Source organism: Gallinula chloropus (assembly GCF_964237585.1).
Source record: "Gallinula chloropus genome assembly, chromosome: 3".
Classification (NCBI taxonomy): Eukaryota; Metazoa; Chordata; class Aves; order Gruiformes; family Rallidae; genus Gallinula; species Gallinula chloropus.
The window spans coordinates 91,534,071-91,557,864 of NC_140087.1; the positions used below are offsets into that span (position 1 = coordinate 91,534,071).

Consider the following 23,794-nt stretch of genomic DNA (forward strand, 5'->3'; position numbering starts at 1 on the left):
CACACAATCAATACCTGTGTCAACTATGAACGTTGCGTGACAGTGTTTGGAAGCTGGTCGAAATCTCTTGGAGCATTTTATAATTTAATTTTTAAAAAACATTTAAAGCTTAAGCCAATGTTGAAGCTTTTGATATTGTTGGGACATCTAAAATTATTTTTTAATTGAAAACAGTTACTGTATTTACTTTTAAGTAGGATATGCCCAACAAACAGTGCCTCCCACTACCCCACTGCCCTATCTCGATGGTCACACACTGGAGTGAGATCTTTCCCCTGAGGAGTTTAAGCACTTTTTCTCGTTTAAGCACAGTAAAATGAAACAGAATACAAAATCACACTTGATTGCCTTGCCCATGCTCCAATACTTGCATTATTTTAGGAAAACAAAGGAAGCCTATTATTCAAAACAAGATAAGATTATTATTTTGAGTGACATTATTTAAATTAAATGTCTTTTTCTTGTTATCAACTTCATCTCATCCAATCCTTACCCTTCTTTACATTCAGTTCCACATTTCTGTAAAAATGTCATGTTTTTTGCTCTTGCTCATTTGACTGATTGTACACTGTCTCTTAACCAGCATTGTAATTCTTATAAAACTTTTTAGCTGCCACTGTATATTTGCACTTTCAACCATGCATGCTCCTATGGTTTTAAATGCCTCAGGGTGAGGCAGTCTTGGTCGTATAGATGTTTCTATCTAAAGATAGCATCCTTCCATCCATGAATACATCTGATTTAGTTCATGCTTATTTAAATTGCACCCTTTTTTTTTGCAGGGGGGTTCAATATACATGTAAGTGTATGCAAATGTTGCCTTCGTAACTGCCTTAAAGTCACCAGGAAAAAAAAAATGTGAAGGTTATCACAAAAGAACAGGAGTAACCAGAAAATGGCATCTGTCACTAAGTGTTATCAACCAAAAACCCAGGGCAGTTTCAGGTTTTGCTCCCTGCATGGAGGAAAAAAAAATCTAACTGAGCGAATAAAATTAAGCACATTAAACAATCCTTTTTTCTTAAAAATAGTTTGGCAAGTTAAACAAAGGTCAATTTAACCACAGCAGCCCAAAGCCAAGCTTGTTCTCATAGTTTTAAGAATCCATTTCTATGAAATTTAAAATAAAATAAAATAAAATTGCATTAAAATACTGTTCTGCTGCAGACCAGAACTGAGAGGATCAAGCTGATACAGAGAACACACACTGGTCTGAGGAAAAAACATGTGATACCCCCTCCTGCAGGTCAACTCCTTTTCTAACAATAAAAAGGCAAATACCCTTCTTCCCATCTGACAAAAAAAGGGTTTTCTTTCAATTGCTTCTACCTGCAATATCTATTTCTTAATTTCTTTGTCTACAACTCCCAATACGTAATAAGAGCCATGACAGATTAATTTCATTAAATAAGACTATTTTTCAAGGGGATCCTCAAACATAAGGAGTTCTTTGTTAGCTGCAAAAGGAATGAATTGCACAGTTTCAGGATGAATCTAATTGGATTTGCCTTTCTCCAGATTAGCATTAGAAGCAACCAAAGAACCCAAAATAATCTGATCTCTTCCATAAGACTGAAAAGGTATGATTAGAAATGTAAAACCAGGCTGGGACAGGTCCGTAAAATACAGACTGAGAACAAGAAGCCTTAGAACCCTTCACCCTCTGTGGGGGTAGGAGGAAGGGAAACAGGCCGTCCTATGTCTTACCACATATTTTTCTAAATCCTGAGCTTTAACTTGTATCTACTTAGACTGAATATGTGCAAACAAGGACTAAGAATATAAATAAGACTAGGTATTCAACTAGAGGGCAAAACACATTTCTATTTTTCTGTTCTTGTGACAAACACTCGATTGCTGATATAATTTAAACGGATACAACATTCTATAAAAATCTGAGAAAAAACATTTAAAAATTACATAATTCAAAAAGGCAAATAATGTTCAGAAGTCTAGGGAAATATAATATTAACAGTTATTCCAGTGACTTATCAAATACACCATTCATATGGTTTCAAAATAAAGAAAATGTTTAGAATATTTTTAAAGTAATTCTGTATTTAAATAATGTGGGTCAATATCTGTGAGTCAATTTACTCCTGCACTATCAAAGTAAACACCTAAATACATCACTTCCAACAAACTGGTGTTTAAGTGGACATCAAGAAATTTGCAGGCTTTCAGTCTTCCATGCCTTCTCACAATGATGTAGTTTTAAAGAAGAAACCAGAGCACTACTTCTTCCAACTCATTTCTCCTTGTGCAAATAATTAGGATAACAAGGGTAAGCAAAAACCATTCCCAGAGAACTTATGGGGACCAATAGTTCCTCTTCTCTCATTTGCCCAAACAGGTTGATTTTTGTGGCAGCTTTGGCCATCTTTGGGGGGAAAAACAAACAAAACCAGCACCCTAGGAAACTACAGTAAGCTCTCCCCATTTAGTTCAAAGAGTATTTTACACACGTTTTCCTATATGAAGGGAGAAAGCTGCTAATTTGATCTGCCCTCGCTTTTACTTGAGGGGCTTTCTAGCATTTTTTAAATGCAAATCAAGTTATGTCAGTACATCTGTAATGCCAGGCATCTGGTGTTGGTCGGTACCAGCTGACTGAGAGGCAGCGGTTCACTTTCATTGCTAAATTTAAGCTGGTAATTTAGTCTCTAGTTTGGGGAAGAAAAACAGCATGTGATATACTACCATTGAAAGATAACCTCTGACCCATTCCTGTCACTTAAATCAACTCTACACACAAAAAAGAGCCAATTTCAAACTCAAAATGCAATATAATAAAGTAAACTTTCAGTGTAAAATAGTATTTCAGTTGATCAAGTTTAACTGCTGCAATCCTTCAGAAACATTCATCATCCTGATATGTTCAGCAGAATGAATATAGAGCCTTAACTTTGAATGTCAGTGTTAGTTTGCAAAAGCATGAGTAGTTTGTGAAGAAAAAACCTGTTGTTTACATCTTAACCATTTAACTTTACTGTCCCAATATAAGACAATCTGTCTTAAAAGGGCTTTACTTTCAATAAATTTGATACTATTTCACGGTAACTGCAGCCTTCAATATGCTCTATTTCACAGTGAAACCATCAGAATGCTCCCATGGAAGTCTTCAACTGATGCAAGACATCTAAAGTAAACACCACCGAAAGCTGCACTGTGCTGAATCCGAGCACTGTCAAGGCATCAAGTGCCACAGACTTATCTGAACATTATAAATCCAGGTATCAGAAATGATTCTCAAGTTTTCCAAGGACAGTTTTCCAAAACACTTCTGGCTCAATCCTAGCCAACGCTGGATTGATAGAATTGGAGCACATGAAGATTTTCATTATTTAAAAAGTAAAACTGTACACAGAGTTGAACCCTACAAAACTCTGAAAGTTTTAGGCATATGAATTCTCCCCTCCTTTTCTTTTGGAGATTGTCAAAGCCTCAAGACACCATTCCTAGTTTTGCCTTTTTTTAATCTGAATTTGTACTGCAGATGGACATAGAAAGGTACATTCAGGAAAAAACCCTAAAATTGTCCTAGTTACTCTGAAATTCACAAGTTTCATTCATACAACTCTACAACTCAATCCAAGTTCTCTGTTCTAAATCAAATCTTGTGCAAAGGAAGTACTTTACTAAATGAAGTACTTAATGCAACCCACTTCTATTAGCAGTCTTGCCAAATGTGTGAAGAGTTTCCTGCCCATGCTGTAGAGAGCATCCCATCTGATCTCCTGCAAACACAGCCCTCCTCACCCCCTTCTTTGCAACTCTAATGGCCTCCGAGCACCCAAACCCCACAGCTCACACCCTGCCCATTTCTCTCATAATCCTGATCCATCTGGAATGATCTCCTTCCCTTCAGGGGAAAACCAGGTGGATAGAGTACGTACAGATCCTGCGTGAAGAAGTGATGTGGAGCTTACCTAAAGCTCTCCTCTGCCCTATGAGCAGAAACTCTACCTAAAAATGACCACACAGTTCACATTTTGGTTCAGAAAACTGCTATGCAGCTTTGGTAGCTCCCTCCCAGACCAGCACAATATGTAGGCTATGTATTCTTTTAAAGGCACCAAATGACTGTAAATTGAGCACATTCAACTACCCAAGGATGAACAAAAATCCTACTCAACAGACATACTAGAAATAAAAAGGAGTTCAGTGTTCCCAAATGGAGAACTTGTTCAGTCAGCTTACACAGAAAAGAAAATCATGGCTGATTTGGGAAATTTCACCAATTTCAGCTGTTCAAACGAGTAATTAAAAAGAAGGGAAAGTTCCCCAGCAGCTGATTAAAGGGTGGGCAAGATGGTGACGTTTAAAAAAGGGCAATTAAAAGCCTAGCAATTTTTTCCCACCTACAAATTAAACATTTTCCTGTGTTACCATCAAAGAAACAGGTAAGATCAGTGTTCAAACTACCAACTTCCTTCCCTCCCTACTACTGAAAAGGCCTCTTGAAGTATTTTTTTTTAGCCAATTTAAAGTCTCCTTAACTGTGTGTACAGAACATCTAAAAATTGTTTTCACTGTATGACAGTCTGCCTTGTATTACTATTGGCCTGTAAGAAGCGTGTGATTAGCTCAGTTTGATTACTTATTCTTGAAATTCAATACATTTTTTATAGCTAAAATTGGCATTTCTGCTACTTGCAAACAAATTGGGCTTTAACTGGACAACTCAGCTCCAGGCAACCTGGGCCCAGTTTTCACATCACAAAGAACTGTATAGTAATTATTCCAGTAGTTTCCTGACAATCTTTTTTTCCCTCCAAAGTAACGGTGAGGATAAGGTTATTTTAAGCATGAGCACTGAGGAAAACTGGAGTTCATAATGTGGAAATGGCATAAACAAAAGGGAAGAAGGACCCTGGGTAAGTCTTTCAAATTTCTCAACTTTCTTCAAGAAGACCAAAAAGCCAACATTATATCTGCTAGTAACCAGGCAATAACTATTTTATTTTATTTTATTTTATTTTATTTTATTTTATTTTATTTTATTTTATTTTATTTTATTTTATTTTATTTTATATTCTGCAGATTTAATGTGGAACATCATGTTGTTGGCTGCTTCCAATAAAATGCTAAATCACTGGACTAGATTCAATCTGTAGCTGACATAGTTATGAACTTGTTATGTTACAAATCACACAGTAATTGTCATAGAAAGTGAAGCAGCCCAGAAAAACAGAGTCAAAAATAAATATCCTTAGTACTCACTGTGCTGCAGTAGACTTTGCTTCAGGAAAGTCTACTCTGCATCTGAAATCACCATCTCCAAAATGGAGACTAAAAAAAACATCTCCCACAAAACCTACTTTAAGGACACGATGACTCTTCAGGGCAATTTCACTAGGAAAGCCCACTATTGTTACATCAGTCAAAAGATGAATTTCTGTTTCTCTCATTTATCAAAGTATGCTAACCAACAGTGTCTAAATGCTACAAGCTATCAGCAGCATTTTCACATGTAACAGGAATCATACTAAACATTCAGCTTGTTAAAGTCTAAAGACCAGTTCAGACCAGAGAAATGAGCAGATCAGTCAGTTCTGTGTAGCAGAGATCAGAATATGAGAACTGCATGTGAACATTCTGGTTTTTTAGGAACCATATCCTTGTTTTAAGAGCTAAGAAACTTAAAACAATGTAAAATATGAAAAAGAAGACACTAGAAACTTCTGACTCGTAGGAGCACGTGACACTTGTAAAGAGATCTGAAGCTTTCCATAGCTTCAACATTTTGCTGGTTTAAAGCCTGTAATTTTTTTCACACTTACTGATTGTCCCACAGGAAGGCTAAAACCCTGCTTGAATTACCTTAATGAAGAGAAGTCTCAAAATACCTTGGTCATTTGGTTTTAATTCATTAACTTCCCAAGCCTGTAATGTCTAGACTGGAGATGTACACCTGCAATAAAGGTAACCAATGGCTTCATATATGAAGTGTTGAAAGAAATCTCATACTGCTTCCTTCTCCAGAAAGCTGAGAACTGGGATAAACAGCCATCAACCACTTGATATGGTTGCTGAAAACATGATTCTATGGTCAAGATGCCAGTGCTCCCCTACTGATTCAACAGGCAGTATTTAAAATATCCCATAGACAGCCTCTGACTAGATGCGAAGTGTAACATTATTAATTAAACTAAGAATAATATTAATGTTTATCAGCCCCCCGAAGCAGAATCCCACCATGAAAGCAGCAATTTATAATTCCATATGGAAAAATAAGAACTTTTGCTCCTCTGTCTCACAAGTCCTTACCAATGGAAGCACAGGTATTTGATATTGGTCTTCTCCTTTCAATTCTAGAAAGTCACTGTGATTTTTAAAATATGTAAAGTTTACAGATTATTTTGAAAGATCCTTAAAAGCCTTCAAGAGCCTAAGCTTAAAGAATCTCTTAAATTAAAAAGATGACACATAGATGAGTTCCATTTAAGCAATCAGTGCTGACACATTAATAATGAAATAAAATGCACTGCAGTATTTCAAACATTTTGCAGCTGTTACAACAGCACTATTATCTAAGGCAGATATATTTACCAAATTCTACATTTTGTAGTACAAGCATTTAAAATCAAAATACTTCTTTTTACTTGCTAAATCATTAACTGGTAATCTAATGACATTTCAAATGTAAATTTAATCAGTGGCATTTGAATTATTTTTTATTTCAAGTGTTAGAGTAGTCCCTCAGCTGTAACTATGCACTGCTGTCTTTTCTCCCCACCTAACCAAGCATATACCCAGCCATGTGACAAGGCTCAGGCAGCCCTGCAAAGGGAGACCCTCTCCCCCCCGACCAAAACTAGACCTTTGGGCTTTAGAAAGTTCAGATTTCCAAACAACAGTGATGTTTTTAGCCTTTGTAACCAAAGTACATTGTTCTAAGGACCAAAAAAAACCACTTAATTCGATTAGATGCCCCTGTAGAACTTCAGTCATCATCCATTTTAATATTTTTGCTTGTCATCTGTAAATATGCTTTAATCTCCTACCATGTAAATAAGGATGTCCTTTTCCACTAGCTCAATGAAGCTACACAAATTGTCATAACAAAGTTTTCTTCAGCACTAACTTACTCCAAAACTGCTTTCCAATTTCAGAAAAAAAGAGATTTGTACTGTATTTTTCCCTTCCAAGTGTGCACATATTTTTGTATCTGGTTTTGTTATGCAAAATAAAAAACTTCTATTTGAAAACTGATCTAGAAATACATCTGCAATCATAATGTATGAATAGACAACATTTTTCATAATTGTAACACAGCACTACTGGGGAATAAACTGACAGATGGAGCCTCCAATGCACACTGCGGACTACACTGCAGATCAAAACACACTAATGGATACACATCATCTGAGAGGACATCTGTTTTAGAAGAAATTATTGTATTTAATACTTAAATTACGCATTCCATGTTGTTTAATATTAACTCTTTACAGTAGCAAGCATGAAACTTTAATTGTACCTACATTGCTACAGCTGTGAATCATAGAATCATGCAACTGTCTTGGTCAGAAGGGACCCTTTTAGGTCATCAAGTCCAACCATCCCCCTCACCTGCCATCCACTACTAAACTATGTCCCTCAGCACCATATCCAACCATCTTTTAAATACCTCCAGGGATGGAGATTCCACCACCTCCCTGGGCAGCCTGTTCCAATGCCTAAAAACCTTCTCTTGTGAATAAGTTTTTCCTAATATCCAACCTAAACCTCCCCTGGAGTAACTTGATGCCATTTCCTCTTGTCCTATCACTTGACACTAGGGAGAAAAGGTCAGCCCCGACCTCTCCACAAACTCCTTTCAGGCAGTTGTAGAGAGCAATTACATCTCACTCCCCTCAACCTCCTCTTCTCCAGACTGAACAACCCCAGTTCTCTCAGCTGCTCCACATAACATTTATTCAGCAGTCCCCTCACCAACCTGGTTGCCCTTCTCTAGACACATTCCAGCACCTCAATGTCTTTCTGTAGCGAGGAGTCCAAAACTGAATGTAGTACTCAAGGTGGGGCCTCACTAGTGCTGAGTACAGGGGGACAATGACTTCCCTAGTCATCCTAGTTAATACACTGTTCTCAACACAGGCCAGGATGCTGTTGGCCACCTTGACCACCTGGGCACAGTGCTGGCTCATGTTCAGCTGGCTGTCAAACATCACCCCCAGGTCCTTCTCTGCCAGGCAGCTTTCCAGCCACTCTTCCCCAAGCCTGTAGCACTGCTTGGGGTTATGATGACCCAAATACAAGTCCCAACACGTGGCTTTGTTGAACCTCTTGCCACTGGCCTTGGCCCATTGATCCAGCCTGTCCAGATCCCTCTGTAAGGCCTTCCTACCCTGAAGCAAATCAACATTCCCACCTAAGTTAGTGTTGTCTGTGAACTTACTAGGATGCACTCAGTCCCCTCATCTAGGTCACTAATAAAAGATAAGCCTTAATAAAGCTGTGTAAAGAAGCACCTTAAAGTGGTGTGTCAGTCAGGTTTTGTGACATGATCTAGTTGAATATTTTCAAGTTACCTAGAGTTATTAATTCAATCCTATAAATTATAGACATGTTTAAAATGGATGTTTATCATAGAATCATAGGGGTTGGAAGGGATCTCAAGAGATCATCAGGTCCAACCCCCCTGCCAAAGAAGCTCCCTAGCTCATATTGCATCCAGACAGGTCTTGAGTATCTCCAGAGATGGAGACTCCACCACCTCCCTGGGCAGCCTGTCCCAGGGCTCTGTCACCCTCACTGTGAAAAAGTTCTTCCACATGTTGGTGCAGAACTTCCTGTGCTCCAACTTGCAGCCATTGCCCCTTGTCCTGTCTCCACAGACCACTGAAAAGGGGCTGGCCATTTCCCCCTGCATCCCATACTTCAGATATTTATAAATGTTAATACGGTCCCCTCTTGGTCTTCTTTTCTCCACGGTGAACAGTCCCAGCTCACTCAGCCTTTCCTCATAAGGGAGATGCTTCAGGCCCTTCATCATCTTTGTAGCCCTTCTCTGGACTCTCTCCAGGAGATCCCTGTCTTTTTTATACCAGGGAGCCCAGAACTGGACACAATACTCCAGGTGGGGCCTGACAAGGGCAGAGTAGAGGGGGAGGATCACCTCCTTCAACCTGCTGGCCACACACCTCCTGATGCACCCCAGGATCCCATTGGCTCTCTTAGCCACGAGGGCACACTGCTGGCTCATGGCCAACCTGTCATCAACCAGGACCCCCAGGTCCTTCTCCACAGAGCTCTTCTCCAGCAGGTCATCATTAAGTGATCATACAGGACTCAACAAAATGGAAAATTTTCCGTGCAAGAATAGCAGTGGTACATCTTAAAAACCTTAATTATCTGAGCTTAGATCTTAATAAATCTTAACTCCCTTCCCTCTTCCATCAGCCACATTCCTTGTGGTATGGTGAAACAACCTCTGTATGCAAGCAACAGCACAAGTAAGCCATTCATGTGGATTATCCGGATTACTCTTACACACTGTCGTGGTTTAATAACCCCAGCCAGCAAGAAAGCACCACACAACCACTTGCTCAATCCCCCAGTGGGATGGGGAGGAGGAATGGATAAAAAGTAAAACTTGTGGGTTCAATCACTAAGGTTGGAAAAGACCTCCAATGTCATCTAGTCCAACCATCTAGCTTTTGAGATAAAGAGAGTCTAATAGGACAGCAAAAGAAGAGAAAATAATAATAACAGAATATACAAAACAAATGATGCCCAATGCCCTCACAACCTGCAGACCAATGCTCAGTCCATGCCCAAGCAGTGATCACCACCCCTCTGGCCATTTCCCACCAGATTATGTACTGAACATGATGTCATACAGTATAGAATATCCCTTTGGCCAGTTTGGGTCGGCTGTCTTGGCTACAGCCCCTCCCAGCTTCTTGTACAACACTGCAGTGGCAGAGCATGGGAAGCTGAAATGTTCTTGACTTAGTGTAAGCCCTACTTAGCAACAACAAAAACATTAGTGTGTTGTTAACTTTATTCTCATACCAAATGCAAACCACAGCACTATATCTGCTACTAGAAAGAAAATCAACTCTATGCTGGCTGAAACAAGAACACACACACACACATATTTACACACACATTAAAAATTTCATTCTTTTCCAAATCTTTGTATGTATCTACATGTAATTTTTTAATGCCTGGGAAAAACTTCTGTTCTTACCTTTTCAACTGCTAATTGTTTTGATGGTTTTTCTGATTCCCTCTCTCTCTTCTTCTCTTCTTTCTTTTTTTCTTTTTCCTTCTAAAAAATAAAAAGCATTTTACTAGTACTCAATAACAATGCATTTGCAAACATATTGAATCTCTACAGTTATCCAGAATATAAACAGAAGCCTTCTGTTACTCCCATTCAATTCAGGGTTTATGCTTGTATCTGCTCTGCTGAGAAGTGACTCATTTGCTCAAACAGTACTACTAAAAATATTATAACCCTGAGAAGGCAAGAAATTCTCAAATATAGTACTACTAAAAATATTGTAACTTTGAGAATTCAAGAAATTCCCTATTTCACCTGCTCATCTGCATTTCTTCTTAAAAGCAAAAGGAAAAAAAGAACCAGATTTCTCCTAAAATAAACAGATCTGAAAATTAACATCTACAAGTGCTACATTAACTCTGATACCCTCTGTCACTAGGACAGATACCAGTCTCTTTGACCAAAGAACTACAGTAAGGTAACATTCATGTAGCTTTTTGCAGATGTTTTAAAAACTAATAAAGGAAAAAAAAAAAAGGCAATTTTAAAACTGCTGTTTTAAAAAATAATCCTTAATGTAAAAAGTTGACTTGAACCATGTCAGACCTGCTGAGTCACAAAATATTAAGTTGTTCCAGAAAAAGATAACATAAGAGATCCCTTTACTAATTACTTCTACTACTAATGCATTATAATGACACTACAGAAGTTATTTTCGTTTTAGTTTTGAGTGAATATATGGGGCAATACTGCAGACCCAGTCCGACTGATGAAAACCGTAACAGATTCCTTAAGGCATCATAAATACAGAAGATACAGATTTTTCACACCAGCAATTGCTTTGACACAGTGTTAGTAGTGATTTTTAGACATAGAATCTGTCTACATTTACCTTATACACCAACAGAATAGTACTAGTCACTATACTTGACCATTAAAATGCACGGAACGTGTTTACCATATGTAGCAAAGGAGATGAGACAGTAGCTCCTAAATGTTCTTTCAGACATTACAACCTGGATCCCTTTGTTCAAAGCTTTGAAAAAGCCTTGTTCCACAAGTCACTATTTTTCAGCAAGTTTCCCAATATTAGGGGGAAGTTTGAGAGGTTAGACAACTGTCCTTGTAGAACCAATGTCACAAATAAAACAGATTACTAGGCTACAGGTTTCTGTTAATGAGAGGGTTTTTTTCTTTTTAACATTCAATATATGTAATTTTTAAATCTGTGCAACATGACACTTGGTTAAAATAGTACTAACACTAAGATGAAGAGGGTTTTTTCTTCTTTTCGGGGCAGGGGGGTAGGTGAGGGGAAAGGGGGCGAGGTGTGGGTGGGAATGGGTGGATCCAAGTAACACATTCTTCACAGCTTTAAATAATCAGTTTTGAAAACCTTCACCATATTTAACAAATGAATTGGTATTACTTAATTGAGGTTACTCAAGACCCAAGCAACCTAAACTCTTTGCATCATTTCATCAGCCATTACCCTGGACACTCAGGTCCTGGAAAGTGAGACTGTCACACCAAGCACCTCTTTAGTGCGGGTCTCACACAAGCAAAGGGAAGCAGCGACCAGAGTAATGAAACTACAGACAAAGGGAACTGGGAATTTCTGTTTTGAAGACAAGAAACAGACCAACTTAGAATTTAGTGAACATCAGGATCACAAAAATGAGCACAACAGTCCAAACCAGTGGCCTTGCCACCACGTATCTCATCTGTGGTGGTGCCAGGTGCTCAAGAAAAAGTTTTTATGATGGGGACAAGTATAGAGCTGCATTTTATTTTGAGGCCACTATAATAACCTAAGACTTGCAGGCTTACTGAACTAAGATTATAAATGCAAAGCCATTCCTTTCAAATGAAGCTTAAGCCCTTCTTTCTTAACTGTGTCACCGATCCTAGTACCAGTCTGTATTCTAAAGACTCCAAATCCTGTGACCATATTCACATTCTGCACACAAATATACTGGCAGAGCAATAAACCTCCCAAAAGTCTTTCAAAGTTGAATAATTGAAATAATCCTACTCTATCCTTCTGTGGAAGCTCTTCTGCATCTCAGACAACTGAGATTTCTTTCCTCTCCTCCGGGAAAAGTTGCTGGAAGTGTTATAACACTACACTTACTTTTAAAACCAGTACCTTAAGTTTGCTTAAATACATTTAAGTGAAAGTAAAGTTAAAGGTTTTGCGTATGACCATCATCAGGAGGTCATGACTTCCAGTTTGACACCAACCTTTTCTTAAAATATGTTTCATTACAGAAACCTCTCTTTGATAGGAAAAAGTATCTGGATACTTTTAATTCTTAAGGTCTTCAAGAATAAGGAGGGCTTGCAGAAAGTTTCATATGGCAAACACTCCATAAAGGTGGCCAAGTACAAATAAATGTCTCTCACCACCTTTAATAAATCCCTGACAAAGTCATAGTGAAAATACGAACTTAAAAGAAACCGTTCACTGGTGTTTCTGCCTCCAAACCTCACAAAGCCTACAGGAACTCTGAATTCCCAGTGACTTCATTCTCATTCACTTCATTTTCACTGTGGACTTGAAAACCCACAGCTCCTTCATCTTCACGGTTCACAATTCCCATATGCAAGCTTTCTGCTTCATCTCCATTAGATAAAATTAATTCAGACTAAATAAAAACATTTTTCAGATACTGTATTCATGCCAGAACTTCAACTCAAGTGTTTCATTACTTGCAAAAGCAGTCAAAAAGCACTATGGAGATAATAAAATGAAATTGTCCTTACACTGGTCTAAATTCTAAGAAAAATTATTCTTCCCCTCCCTCACAAGATTAATTTCCAACAACATGGCATACTACCTACACAGAGGCACATTTAAATTTGAACATACAAAGAGAGGTAGGTAAGAAAAGAAAGGCAAGTGTCATTCCAACTAGCTGCTGCTTTTGCTGGTACAATTTAAAACACATGTCAAATTCATCAAGACCCGTGGCCTAGTCCGTAACACTGTCACTTAAATTTTAATCAATGTTTAAATATAGCTGAACTGAAATAATTTATAGCATCTGTCCACATTGGCTGTATTTAGAAGAAAAAACCATGATTTTTGTTTAGATCGCAAGTTATTTCATATACTGCCTACAGTCTCAATTTAGATTGAAGTATCCAAAAGAGCCTGACAGAACATTCACATTCTAAAAAAATGCATTTCAGAATTGTTTCAAATTGTGCCATTTACCCAAAGCTCATACAAATGATGTCTCATCTACTACGTGCTGGTGTGTCAAGTTTTTCAAAGGCCCTTCTAAACAGTAAATGTAAGTCAGCACATACACACATATCCCAGCTAGAAGGGGCAGTAAAACCAGTATGAACTAACAGAACTGTCATCAAATTAATTCTGTACGTATCTCCAAGGAGACTGAACTAAATGACTGGAACAGTATTGGTAATTTACATTCTGAAACAAGCACGTAGTAAGTAAAAGAATGATACCAAAAACGATCGTTGCTGAGATAGGGCAGTGTCGCTCATGCCTGCTACCTGGGCATGAAATGCTGTTTCCAGAGTTTTGGGACACTAAACCAGAGCAGAACTAGAAATTTTGACACAAAGAGGTAACAATCATGTGTGTATTTTGTCTGGCTCTATCACTTATTTTCATTTACCTAGTCCAGGAACCAAGGGGAAGAGAAGCATATTAAATGCCAAAAGTATTACAAGCAATTCAAATTCTCTAGTAAACTCAGTGCAATTACTCTATAGAAACATAATCATTTGTGCAAAGCAGTAACCTGACAAGAATTACACCCAAAAGCAATATACCTCTGCTTTGCTCTTCTCAGCAGCAGCTTGCAGAGAAGGAGAGGATGCCAGAGGCTGAGCAGCATCAGAAGAGGATATCTGCACAAAACAGAGGGAAGAAATGACAAAGAAAATAAGCAAGAAAGCTGGGAAGGGAGGGAGCAAAGACAGCTAAGGCACATGATTTTCACTCTTCACCTGCCCCCCATCAATGATTTGGGGGGGCAGTAAAAAAATACAACAAAAAATAGAAGAGAAAAAGTTTGGGGGGTTTTTTTCCCTTCTCTTTTTTTTTAATCAGTATGATTTTTAAAGGAAATTTGTCAGGTAAGAATGAGTGACTTATAATGAAATTCACTAGAATAGAATATAAGAAAATGAACCTGGGTAAGATCATATCACAGGCCTAAGAAAAATAATTAGGTTTCATCCATTGTTCAATTTTATCCAGTGTGACTACTGAAATATTAATGTCCTGAAGCATGAAGGCACACTGTCCCAGAGGAGGGGGAGAGAAGAGAGTGCCTTTGTTCTTGTTCACTGTAACAAAATATTTTTATTAAGAGGAATGCAAAACAACTCTGAAAGTTATACGTTAATTAAAGTTCTAATTAACACTTCTCTAACAGCACTCCAAATGAGTAAAGAACTTAGGGTTAATATAAAGCTGCATCCTAGGAGCAAGATGCCAAACCTTCCAAACAGGTGATACTTCATTTATAGGAATCAGTCTGTAACACTGCTATTAGCACCATTAGGCTTCCAGAATTATCCAAAAGCTCTAAGTTATATAGGAAACAGATGCAGTTTGCTCAACAAAATAGGATTTCTCTAAATGCATTTTCATCTATCTTCCTATCCTACTTCATGCATAGCTGATCACTTTAATGGAAACATTCTCTTTCTATTCCCCTTACTACAAAAGCACAACTGAATTACATTTACCAAACAGGTAGAAGATCTTCAGAGCCATAAAGCTGACACTTTACACTATCTTGTATCACCTCTACTGTCTACAAGGAAAATTTAGAAACAAATGAAACAATTACAGAACAGGCCATTCTGTTGGATCAAAATAACCAATTTAGATGACACCTTTTTACTTAGTTTAAAAAACCCAAACCCAACAGCTTGCACTAAAAGGAAACTGAAAGCTGTCATAAAAACCCTACCTCATGTCTGAATACCAAATATTTCTTACAGAAAGTCCTACCAGCACCATAGCTTATATAGCTGGTATATTCATGGATTTTTTGTTTCCCAGTATTTGTATGAACTCAAAAACTATGCTTATCCTAAAAGGTGGTGTAGACCTTCAGAAAAGGTTTAATTTTAAAACCAAATTTTACCAAACGAGAGATTAAATAGAATTCTTACTTTTAGATTTACTGTTTTAAAACCCTCAGGATATTAGAAGAGTTATGGATACATCTGCTGCAATGAAGCAGTTTCTCAAACTGTAGCATTCTGTTGCTATAGAAACGCAGGGATCCTGTTTATTCCAATTACACCACATTGTAACCAAAGAAAGACATCAGAAATATTAGGTAACTACATATATTAAGCTATGAATTGTAATACCACGCTCCTCACTAGGATTTTAATTAAATGCAAATGTATGAAATTGTGATGATGGAAGACCCTAACTAAAGTGAGGTTTTGGGGTTTGTTTTCATTCTTTTGTATGCTTCAGATTTTAAGAGAATTTAAGCTGGTAACATCTCCCAGGTACATAGCAGGTAGCAGCTGCTTACCACACAGAGCCAGGTAAGCAGAATTTCAGCTGGGGGCAGGGGAGAAATCAGCACTACAGAGGTCTGCATCACATTTCCACCCTGAATCTGCATATCATCTTCATAAATGAAGGGATCACCTAACCTCAGATACGGTAATCCTACAAAGGCCTGAAAGTAATTCTTATAGCTTTGCCAGTCAAGTAATGGAGAAGCTGTAAGCAGGAGAGGGAGTGAAAAGCAGTTGCTGTCTAGCCTGGGATATGGAACAAGTTGAGAAATGCCCAAGCGTAATGTTTCAAGACAAACAGCAGCACTACATTCACTTCAGGCTAACAAAACAGCACTTGAAAGCACACTTTACATATGCAAATATTCAAATAAGCAAGAGTACAAAGGTATATGACTGAACCTAAACTTTAAGAAGAGACACATTACAATGTATAAAGAACTGATTAAGTTTATATAATGAAAGCAATAGCATGAATCTGGGCTGCAAAACAGCTTTATCATCACCACTGCATCATGTTAAATCTGTTATCTACTGTGGTGCACCAAATATGGAAATCTGAATGAAAAACCCCGTCAAGTCAAACTGAGTGGCTGGGTAAAGCCAAACCTAAACGGAGCTACAAGAGAGGCCGGTGGTGAGTGGTTAAGCAGCCACAGTATCAAGAGGTCATCAGGGTACCAGAGAAGCCTGGAAAAATCCTTGTCATTGGGACAAACTGATGGTTACAGGAGAGGTGACCTGGTGACACCGCTAAGGCTCCCGACAGGCACTGAACCAGCTGCCTCCTGGACAGTGTTGAGCGAGCGCAGAGAGCTGCAGCCTCTGGATAGAACCCAGTCCTGCAGTGCCAACAATGCTGCTCCTAGTCTGCATTCACATATCACACTGTGCCATGTCCATGTACCAAAACTAGCACCAAATACAACAAAGAACTACAACAACGCTGCAGTATAAGGATATTCTTTTATTATCCTGGGGGCTTTCAGTTAGAAGGCTGAATTTTCACTCACATCCAAGTCATGATTACAAATGCTAATTACCACCTTCAAGCACTGAAGAGACACCACACACTTTAGTCATCAAGTGCTGGGTTTTCAGGAGATCCCAAAACATACATTTTTAACCAAACTAACTCCATATTCCAGCAAACCGGTAAGCTGCTTCACATTCTGAGATGTCAGTAAAACCTCAGAGATGTTGTTTTCTCCTGCACTGTCCCCTAGCTCTTAACTCTGGTATGTTCCTACTTTCCAACTGCAGCACACTTTACAGATGTTACACATTGCAAAAATCTCAACAAACAATCCTTTTCATGAGCATTAAGTCAAACCCTAATAACTTCAACATTATTATGATGACTTTGTCATCAAAGTCCAGGATAGACCACTCAACAAATACTTTCTACATCCCGTTTGTGTGCAGATGTGCCATTAGTTATGGGGTATCAGTTACTGAATACATGAAACACCAGTAAGGAGCAGTGGCTGACAAGTTGTGTGTTGCTGGCTTGTATTTCCAGGAAATACTTGTTTTCAGAACTACTGCAGTGATACAGTGATAAATGGCAAATGAGAAAGCATCTGCTCACTGACCTATTTCAAAATCTTGGCCAGTAGTGGCAGCACCGAGGTCAGAAAACCCCCCGGACCAAACCGCTCACCCACAACAGGTACATGCATCCAGTTCTGCCAGCTAAGTGCTGCACTCAGTCCTGGTCAAACTGCCTTTAATTAGTTGAAAGCCACAAATGCACTTTAAATATTTATAGAAGAACCCTGATCACCACTCAGGATTGACAATCAAGCTTTTAATAGTGATCTTAAAACAGTTTCTTAGGAGACTGAGATCACTGAAAAGCAGCACTAGGTAACACCACAAAGTAACATACAGGTTTTCTATCCACTATTTATCAGCCTTTACTAATAATGACTTGTTTCTATAATCTTGATCAGAAGCATCAGTAAAGAAGATCTACTCCAGGCTTGGGTCCAAATCAAAGTACCTAAAATACTGCTGTTTACAAGAAAACACCCCCTCCTTGGTGTAGGAAAAAAAAAATAATCTTATTTGCAAATAACCTCTACTCTACAGCAATAATTGTCCTCTGATACTGCTTTTCTAATATGTCAGGTTTAATCCAATTGCTATATTCCAGCAGAAACAAAGAGAAAAAAGCTAAAGAATCAGTTTCTAGAAAAATATGGCCAATACTGACACCAATTAGGAATTCTGAAGGGCAGACAACAGGAAAAGAAAAATCATTCTGTGAAAAGTAAAAAATATCTTCATTTAATTTAGATCCACTGGAAAAAGACACACCACCACCAAAGGCAAAACCTCTCCTGCCATGTGTCAAGCAATAAATTCATCGAAATTTCTACATAAAAATCCAAAAAGCAATTTCCAGCCACCTTCCAGAATTCAAGTAAAGCGGCACACACTGATCTACTCTGATGACATATACACTCTGGAAAACTGGCAACTAAGACACCCTTGGTTATTGGCACTTTAAAGTACTAGACAAAACTGATGGTAACCCCTGCAACCAACCATAAATGCTACTGGAAAAAGAATAAAGTTGATGTGCTCGTGTGCATTAAGAATGTACTGCAAACCCACAACTAGAATCTGAATATTTCATTTTATTGTTTTAATTTAAGAGTAGTTGGGTCTTTTGATTTAAGAAGTGAATACAGAATGGCCAGAAAGAGGGAATGAAGGCAAAGAGCTGTTCCTTAAGTTTCCATATTTATACTCATATGTCCAGAGAACTTTGATCATGTTTCAGACCAATATAGTTGTAGTCATTTCACTTTTAGCAATTCTTGAATCTCTTTTCATTGTTTGTGTTTTGGGACTCCTCTTCAGAAAGCTATTAAAGTAAAAATAATTTTGTGTAACGAGACTGAGCACTGTCTTTAAAGCACCATGTACACTCAGTGGTGAGCAAGAAAATACAGGCACATGTGATAGTGCTGTAAGATTTCATTTTCACCTAGGCTCTCTGTGAGAGATGCCCTGGTGCACAAAAAACCCAGAAAATAAGATCGGAAAGGAAAGGATCTGCAGGTTTACAGTATTACTCAAGTTGCCTGCCCCTTTTACATGGCAAGGTGGCACCTATCCCACCTTCTTCATTAAAAAAGTGTAGCACTATCCAAACACATAGCATATGTAAAAGCATCGGTACAGACAGCATTTGGCTCAGTGGCTTTGATGTAGTCTGTGCACCAGGCTACTACTTCAGGTGAAAAAAAGTAAGCTCAAAAGCAGCATTAAATGAAGCTATCAGATAACACAGAAAAACTCAGAATTATTTTATTTTAGTGCCGTTTGTACTAACACATTTCTGATGGTAGATAACAGTCATACAAACACCACTGGCACTCAAGGTCAATGTACTCAATAAAGCTTCCACCAACTTTTATTTGTAGCTTCTCAAAAATCCTGTTCTTGGTGTGATGCATGTTATTAGTAAGCCTTTTGTTAAAAAGTTAAACCTTTAGAAATTTACATGGAGCTTCCACCTGAATATAAAATTTAGGGTGCTATCACTCAGAAGATTCAAAAGACCTTAAAAAAAGCACACTATCAAGCCATGTCAATACAGTCAGGAGATTAGCAGCTGAACCAAATACAAAGGTGCCCTCGAGTGGCCATTTTATATACACACAATACACGGGGAAATACACTGAATGAAGGGGCTCCTCTATGTTCATTTGACAGATTTTAAATTCAGGTACTATGTATTTTTTTCTTACTTCATCAGACTTTTGGTTTTATTGCTGTACATCTCCACCAAATGTCAACAACACGGAAATTAGCATTTTACTTTAAAGCAGTAGCAGTTACAGACTGTGCTTAGATACATATGATCTGTAACCAAGAGCACTCCCCCTCCCTTTTTTTTTATATAGATTATTTGGCTTCTCCTTTAGATAAACACCTCTGGAGACACTTCCAGTCACCATGATTTAATTAAAGGCTGACACAGGACAAACAAAACAGATGCTTTTAACCTATTACTGGAGTGCTCTCCATTTCCCCTGTCCAACCTAACCAATGTTCTCTGTTCCAGGGAAAACTGTCTCCACTGAGAGCTTCCCAACACTTCTTTACAGTACTTTTTTTTCCTCCTTGGTGACTTGCCCTGCTACTTGCAGGACCATTTACATTTTCATGACCCATGTCAAACTGGCAATGCAGTCACTAGAGATTTCAGCTCTTGGACATAGTAACTTGCGGCCAGGTGGTTCCAGCTGTGTCAACAAAAGCACTTCTAGAAGCGGGGAAAGTAAGAGCCTGAACATGGGAGCTGCAGCAAACTAAAAATCTATATCCTGGCTTCTCCAACTCATTCATTTAACCATTGGCTGGGGAAAAGTCCAGCTCTAGGGCATTCACTAGTAGTATACCCAGGCATTGACATGGGGGCCAAGACTATTTAGCTTGTTCATTAATGACCCATGCAATGGGACAGAGTACATCACCAGCAAGTTTGCAGATCATACGAAATCCTTCCTGGCAACGTTCAAGGCCAGGTTGGATGGGGCTTTGTGTAACCGGGTCCAGAGGAAGATGTCCCTTGCCCATGGCAGGGGGGTTGGAACTAGATGATCTCCAAGGTCCCTTCCAATCCAAACCATTCTATGATTCTAAAATGAAGAGGAATGGTTGATACACGAGGTAAGCGTGCTCCCATTCAGAGATCTGTTGAAAGGATGGGCCAACAAGAATCATGTGAAGTTCAAAGGCAAGTGCCAAGTCCTGCAGCTGGGGAGGAATAACCCTATGCACCAGTCCAGGCCTGACTGACTGGAAAGCAGATTTACAGATGAGGACCTGTCCTGGTGGACAAGCTGGACGTGAGCTATCCATGTAGCCAGCTCTGGGCTTGCAAATAGAAAAGAGAGACAGGCAGACTGCAGCAACTCCAGCAAAGGGACACTAAGATGATTAAAGGCCTGGAGCAACTTTCAGACAAGTAAAGGCTTCTTGGGTTGAGATCACCAAGTCTGGAGGAAAGCAAGCTGGGGGTGGGGGTAGAAATCTTATTAGCTTGTATAAACACCTGGTGGCAGGGAGCAAAGCCTGAGGCAGACTGTGGTATCCAGAAACAGGATCAAGGCACAATGAACGTGTAACAAAGGAAATTCCATTAACAGGTAAGAATTTATTTCGCTGCAGGGGTGGTTGAACACTGGAACAGGTTAGCCAGAGACATTATGGAGTCTCCAGCCCTGGTGATACTCAAAAGCCAACTGGACATGTCTCTAAAGCAACCTGTTCTAGTTGACTCCACTTCAAGCAGGGAGAACTGGATGATCTTCAAGGGTCCCTTCCAGCATGAGCTCTTCTGTGATTCTGTAATTCAACACATTCTAACAGCAAAGTAATTTATCCCACTCTCACTACCTCAAGTCATAATTCTGGTATAGTATTTCAGTCTTTCATATTGATGCCTATCTTCATTAGCATGTTTTAAAAATACTTCGCACCACTTGATTCACATATTCTTCACAGATCACTAAAAAAGTACTATCATTCTTGCACTATTGGGAGGGGTACCTGGTAACCTCTCTCCAAGCCAATGACTGAATACTTCTTACTATAAATTTACCATTCACAGGCCCTATCATATCTCAATTGATCCATCTTAAGATGCCTACATCACATATTTTAGTGTGGTAAATAATATTATGGATTTAATCTCCTTCAAGGCAACTTTCTGGAAAATGTGCCATCACCATCTCTAAATTTACATCACATTTTATCCAGTTGCCTAAATTCATACAATTTAAATTATACACAATGTCTTATGAAAGGATGGAAACTGCTGACCCATTATTCTTTTCCTTCAACGAACCCGAGTTGTATGAAAATTCTGCTCCATACATAATTCACACCCTTACTTAAATATAGAAGCTTTGTTTACTATTCTGTAAACATTGTCAGGACATGATAACATACTCCTACTTCACGCAGTGGAATAGATTGTGCCAGTTCATAATTTTTGACAGTATCTGGAATCTTCTTAAGTTCTTTCACCATCCACCCTGGATAAGGCAATTTCTGTATGCATTCTGAGAAGCTGTGCTCCTCCTTCTCCTTCCTGTACACTTATTTTTATTAAAAACTGCAAAGACTGTAATAATACCTACACTGTTAATCTTTAGCTACACAACAGTGACCTCACTGTTTATCCTCATTACTTGTATGCCATAAGGGTCATTGTATTAAATATAAACAGTTTGAGAGACTCTTTCTGCAGTTTTTATTCTACATTAAAGAGGTGGTGTTAAGTTTTGTAAAAATTTGGAAAATATGATTGCTTCAAACTTGATTTCCTGAACCTCTGTGCAACTTTAGTACAGTTTTATAGAATAACAGAATCATAGAATCACAGAATTATAGAATGATTAGGGCTGGAAGGGACCATAAAGATCAAGTTCCAACCCCCCCTGCCATGGGTAGGGACACCCTCCACTAGACCAAGCTGCTCAAAGCCCCATCCAACTTGGCCTTGAACACCTCCACATGTCCTTCTAAAAAGTCCCTCCCCAGCTTTCTAGTCGCCCCCCTTCAGGTACCAGAAAAGCCAATATAAGATCTCCCCAGAGCCTTCTCTTCTCCAGGCTGAACAACCCCAACTCTCTCAGTCTATCTTCATAGGGCTGAGAGGATGAGGAGAGACCAGCCCTCTAATCATCTTCATGGCTCTCCTCTGGACCTGTTCCAACAGTTCCATGTCCTTATGTTGGGGACTCCAGAACTGGACACAGTACTCCAGGTGGGATGTCACGAGAGCAAAGTCACCTCCCTTGACCTGCTGACCAGGATATGATTGGTCTTCTGGGCTGCAATCACGCATTGTCAGCTCATGTTGAACTCCTCATTCACCAGTGCCCCCAAGTCGTTCCCTGCAGGGTTGCTCTCTGTCACATCATCTCCCAGCCTGTATTGATGACAAGGATTGCCCCGCCCCAGGTGCAGAACCTTGTACTTGGTCTTATTGAACCTCATCAGGTTCACAGGGGCCCAATTTTCCAGGTCCCTCTGGACGACATCCTGTGCTTCCAGCTTGTCAACTGCACCATTCATCTTAGTGTCATCTGGAAACATACTGGGTGTGCACTCAACCTCAACATCGATGTCATAAAGACATTATATATAATACCAGTCCCAGTATGGACCCCTGAGGGACATACTTTTAACTTAGCAGCATGTTGGTGCAGTCCAATCTCAAAAGAATCACCCCAGCAGCTGTTACTCAACAGCGTGTTTTAGACAGATTATTCTTTCTGGAACCTTGGTTCAAAGAAATCACACACTTCCTCTTGGCTTACTGGCAAACTCTGTAATCATTTATTTCAAAGCTCACTTCCTCTAACCACTAATTGGGAGAATCTTACTAACTCCCCAAACCCTAAAACAAGCAACATTTGCCGTTTATCTTGGTCACTGCACCTAGGATCATAAGCCTCATTAACCACAGTCCTGCCAACTTTAGCAGTTGCACAGCACTGATTATAAGTATCTGGGACTCAACAGAGAGATCATCAATCAAGATTAATACTCTGTTCAGGTGTTACTTTCATAAAAACAAACATCCCAAAGAGTGTCTCCAACAAGGCTCATATTTGCTTCAGATTTTGCAGCAATTCTGAAAAAGTCCTTCAAGTAATTTATTTAAGCATACAAGGTCAGATTCTTGGGGAAAGGCGTTCGTATAATTGTGAGCTGTGCTCTTCTAAGAGTGCTCCAGGAGACAGTAAACTAAAGGAGCATGAAGAGTTTAATGAAAGCCCAAAGCAAACAAAAGATTTAATAAACAACAATCTTCAGGACTAAGATTGTTAGAGGAGAAACTGCTTTGCATGCTTTATCCTTCAGCTCTAGGATTGTTATGTACAAAAAAATAAAACCCCAACCATATCATGAATACAAAAGGGTTTCTTTATGCTTGAAAGTGATAATCAGGTGCAAGTCTGAAGTGAAATGATATTCCTGGCCAGTTTCGTCTCAGCA

General features: G+C 38.9%; 1 protein-coding gene across 2 annotated transcripts in view; it reads right to left on the reverse strand.

The window, feature by feature from the left end:
• The window catches only part of SMAP1 (small ArfGAP 1), a 102,912-nt gene that overhangs the window by 40,433 nt on the left and 38,685 nt on the right, over positions 1 to 23,794 (reverse strand). Inside the window, exons 5-6 of one of the 2 annotated variants that reach the window (XM_084262379.1) lie at positions 14,042 to 14,119; positions 10,199 to 10,279 (exon numbers count right to left, since the gene is read on the reverse strand). In XM_084262379.1, coding sequence (XP_084118505.1) covers positions 10,199 to 10,279; positions 14,042 to 14,119 — 159 coding nt within the window. The remainder of the gene's footprint in view (positions 1 to 10,198; positions 10,280 to 14,041; positions 14,120 to 23,794) is intronic. The other variant, XM_084262380.1, reaches the window with a different exon arrangement.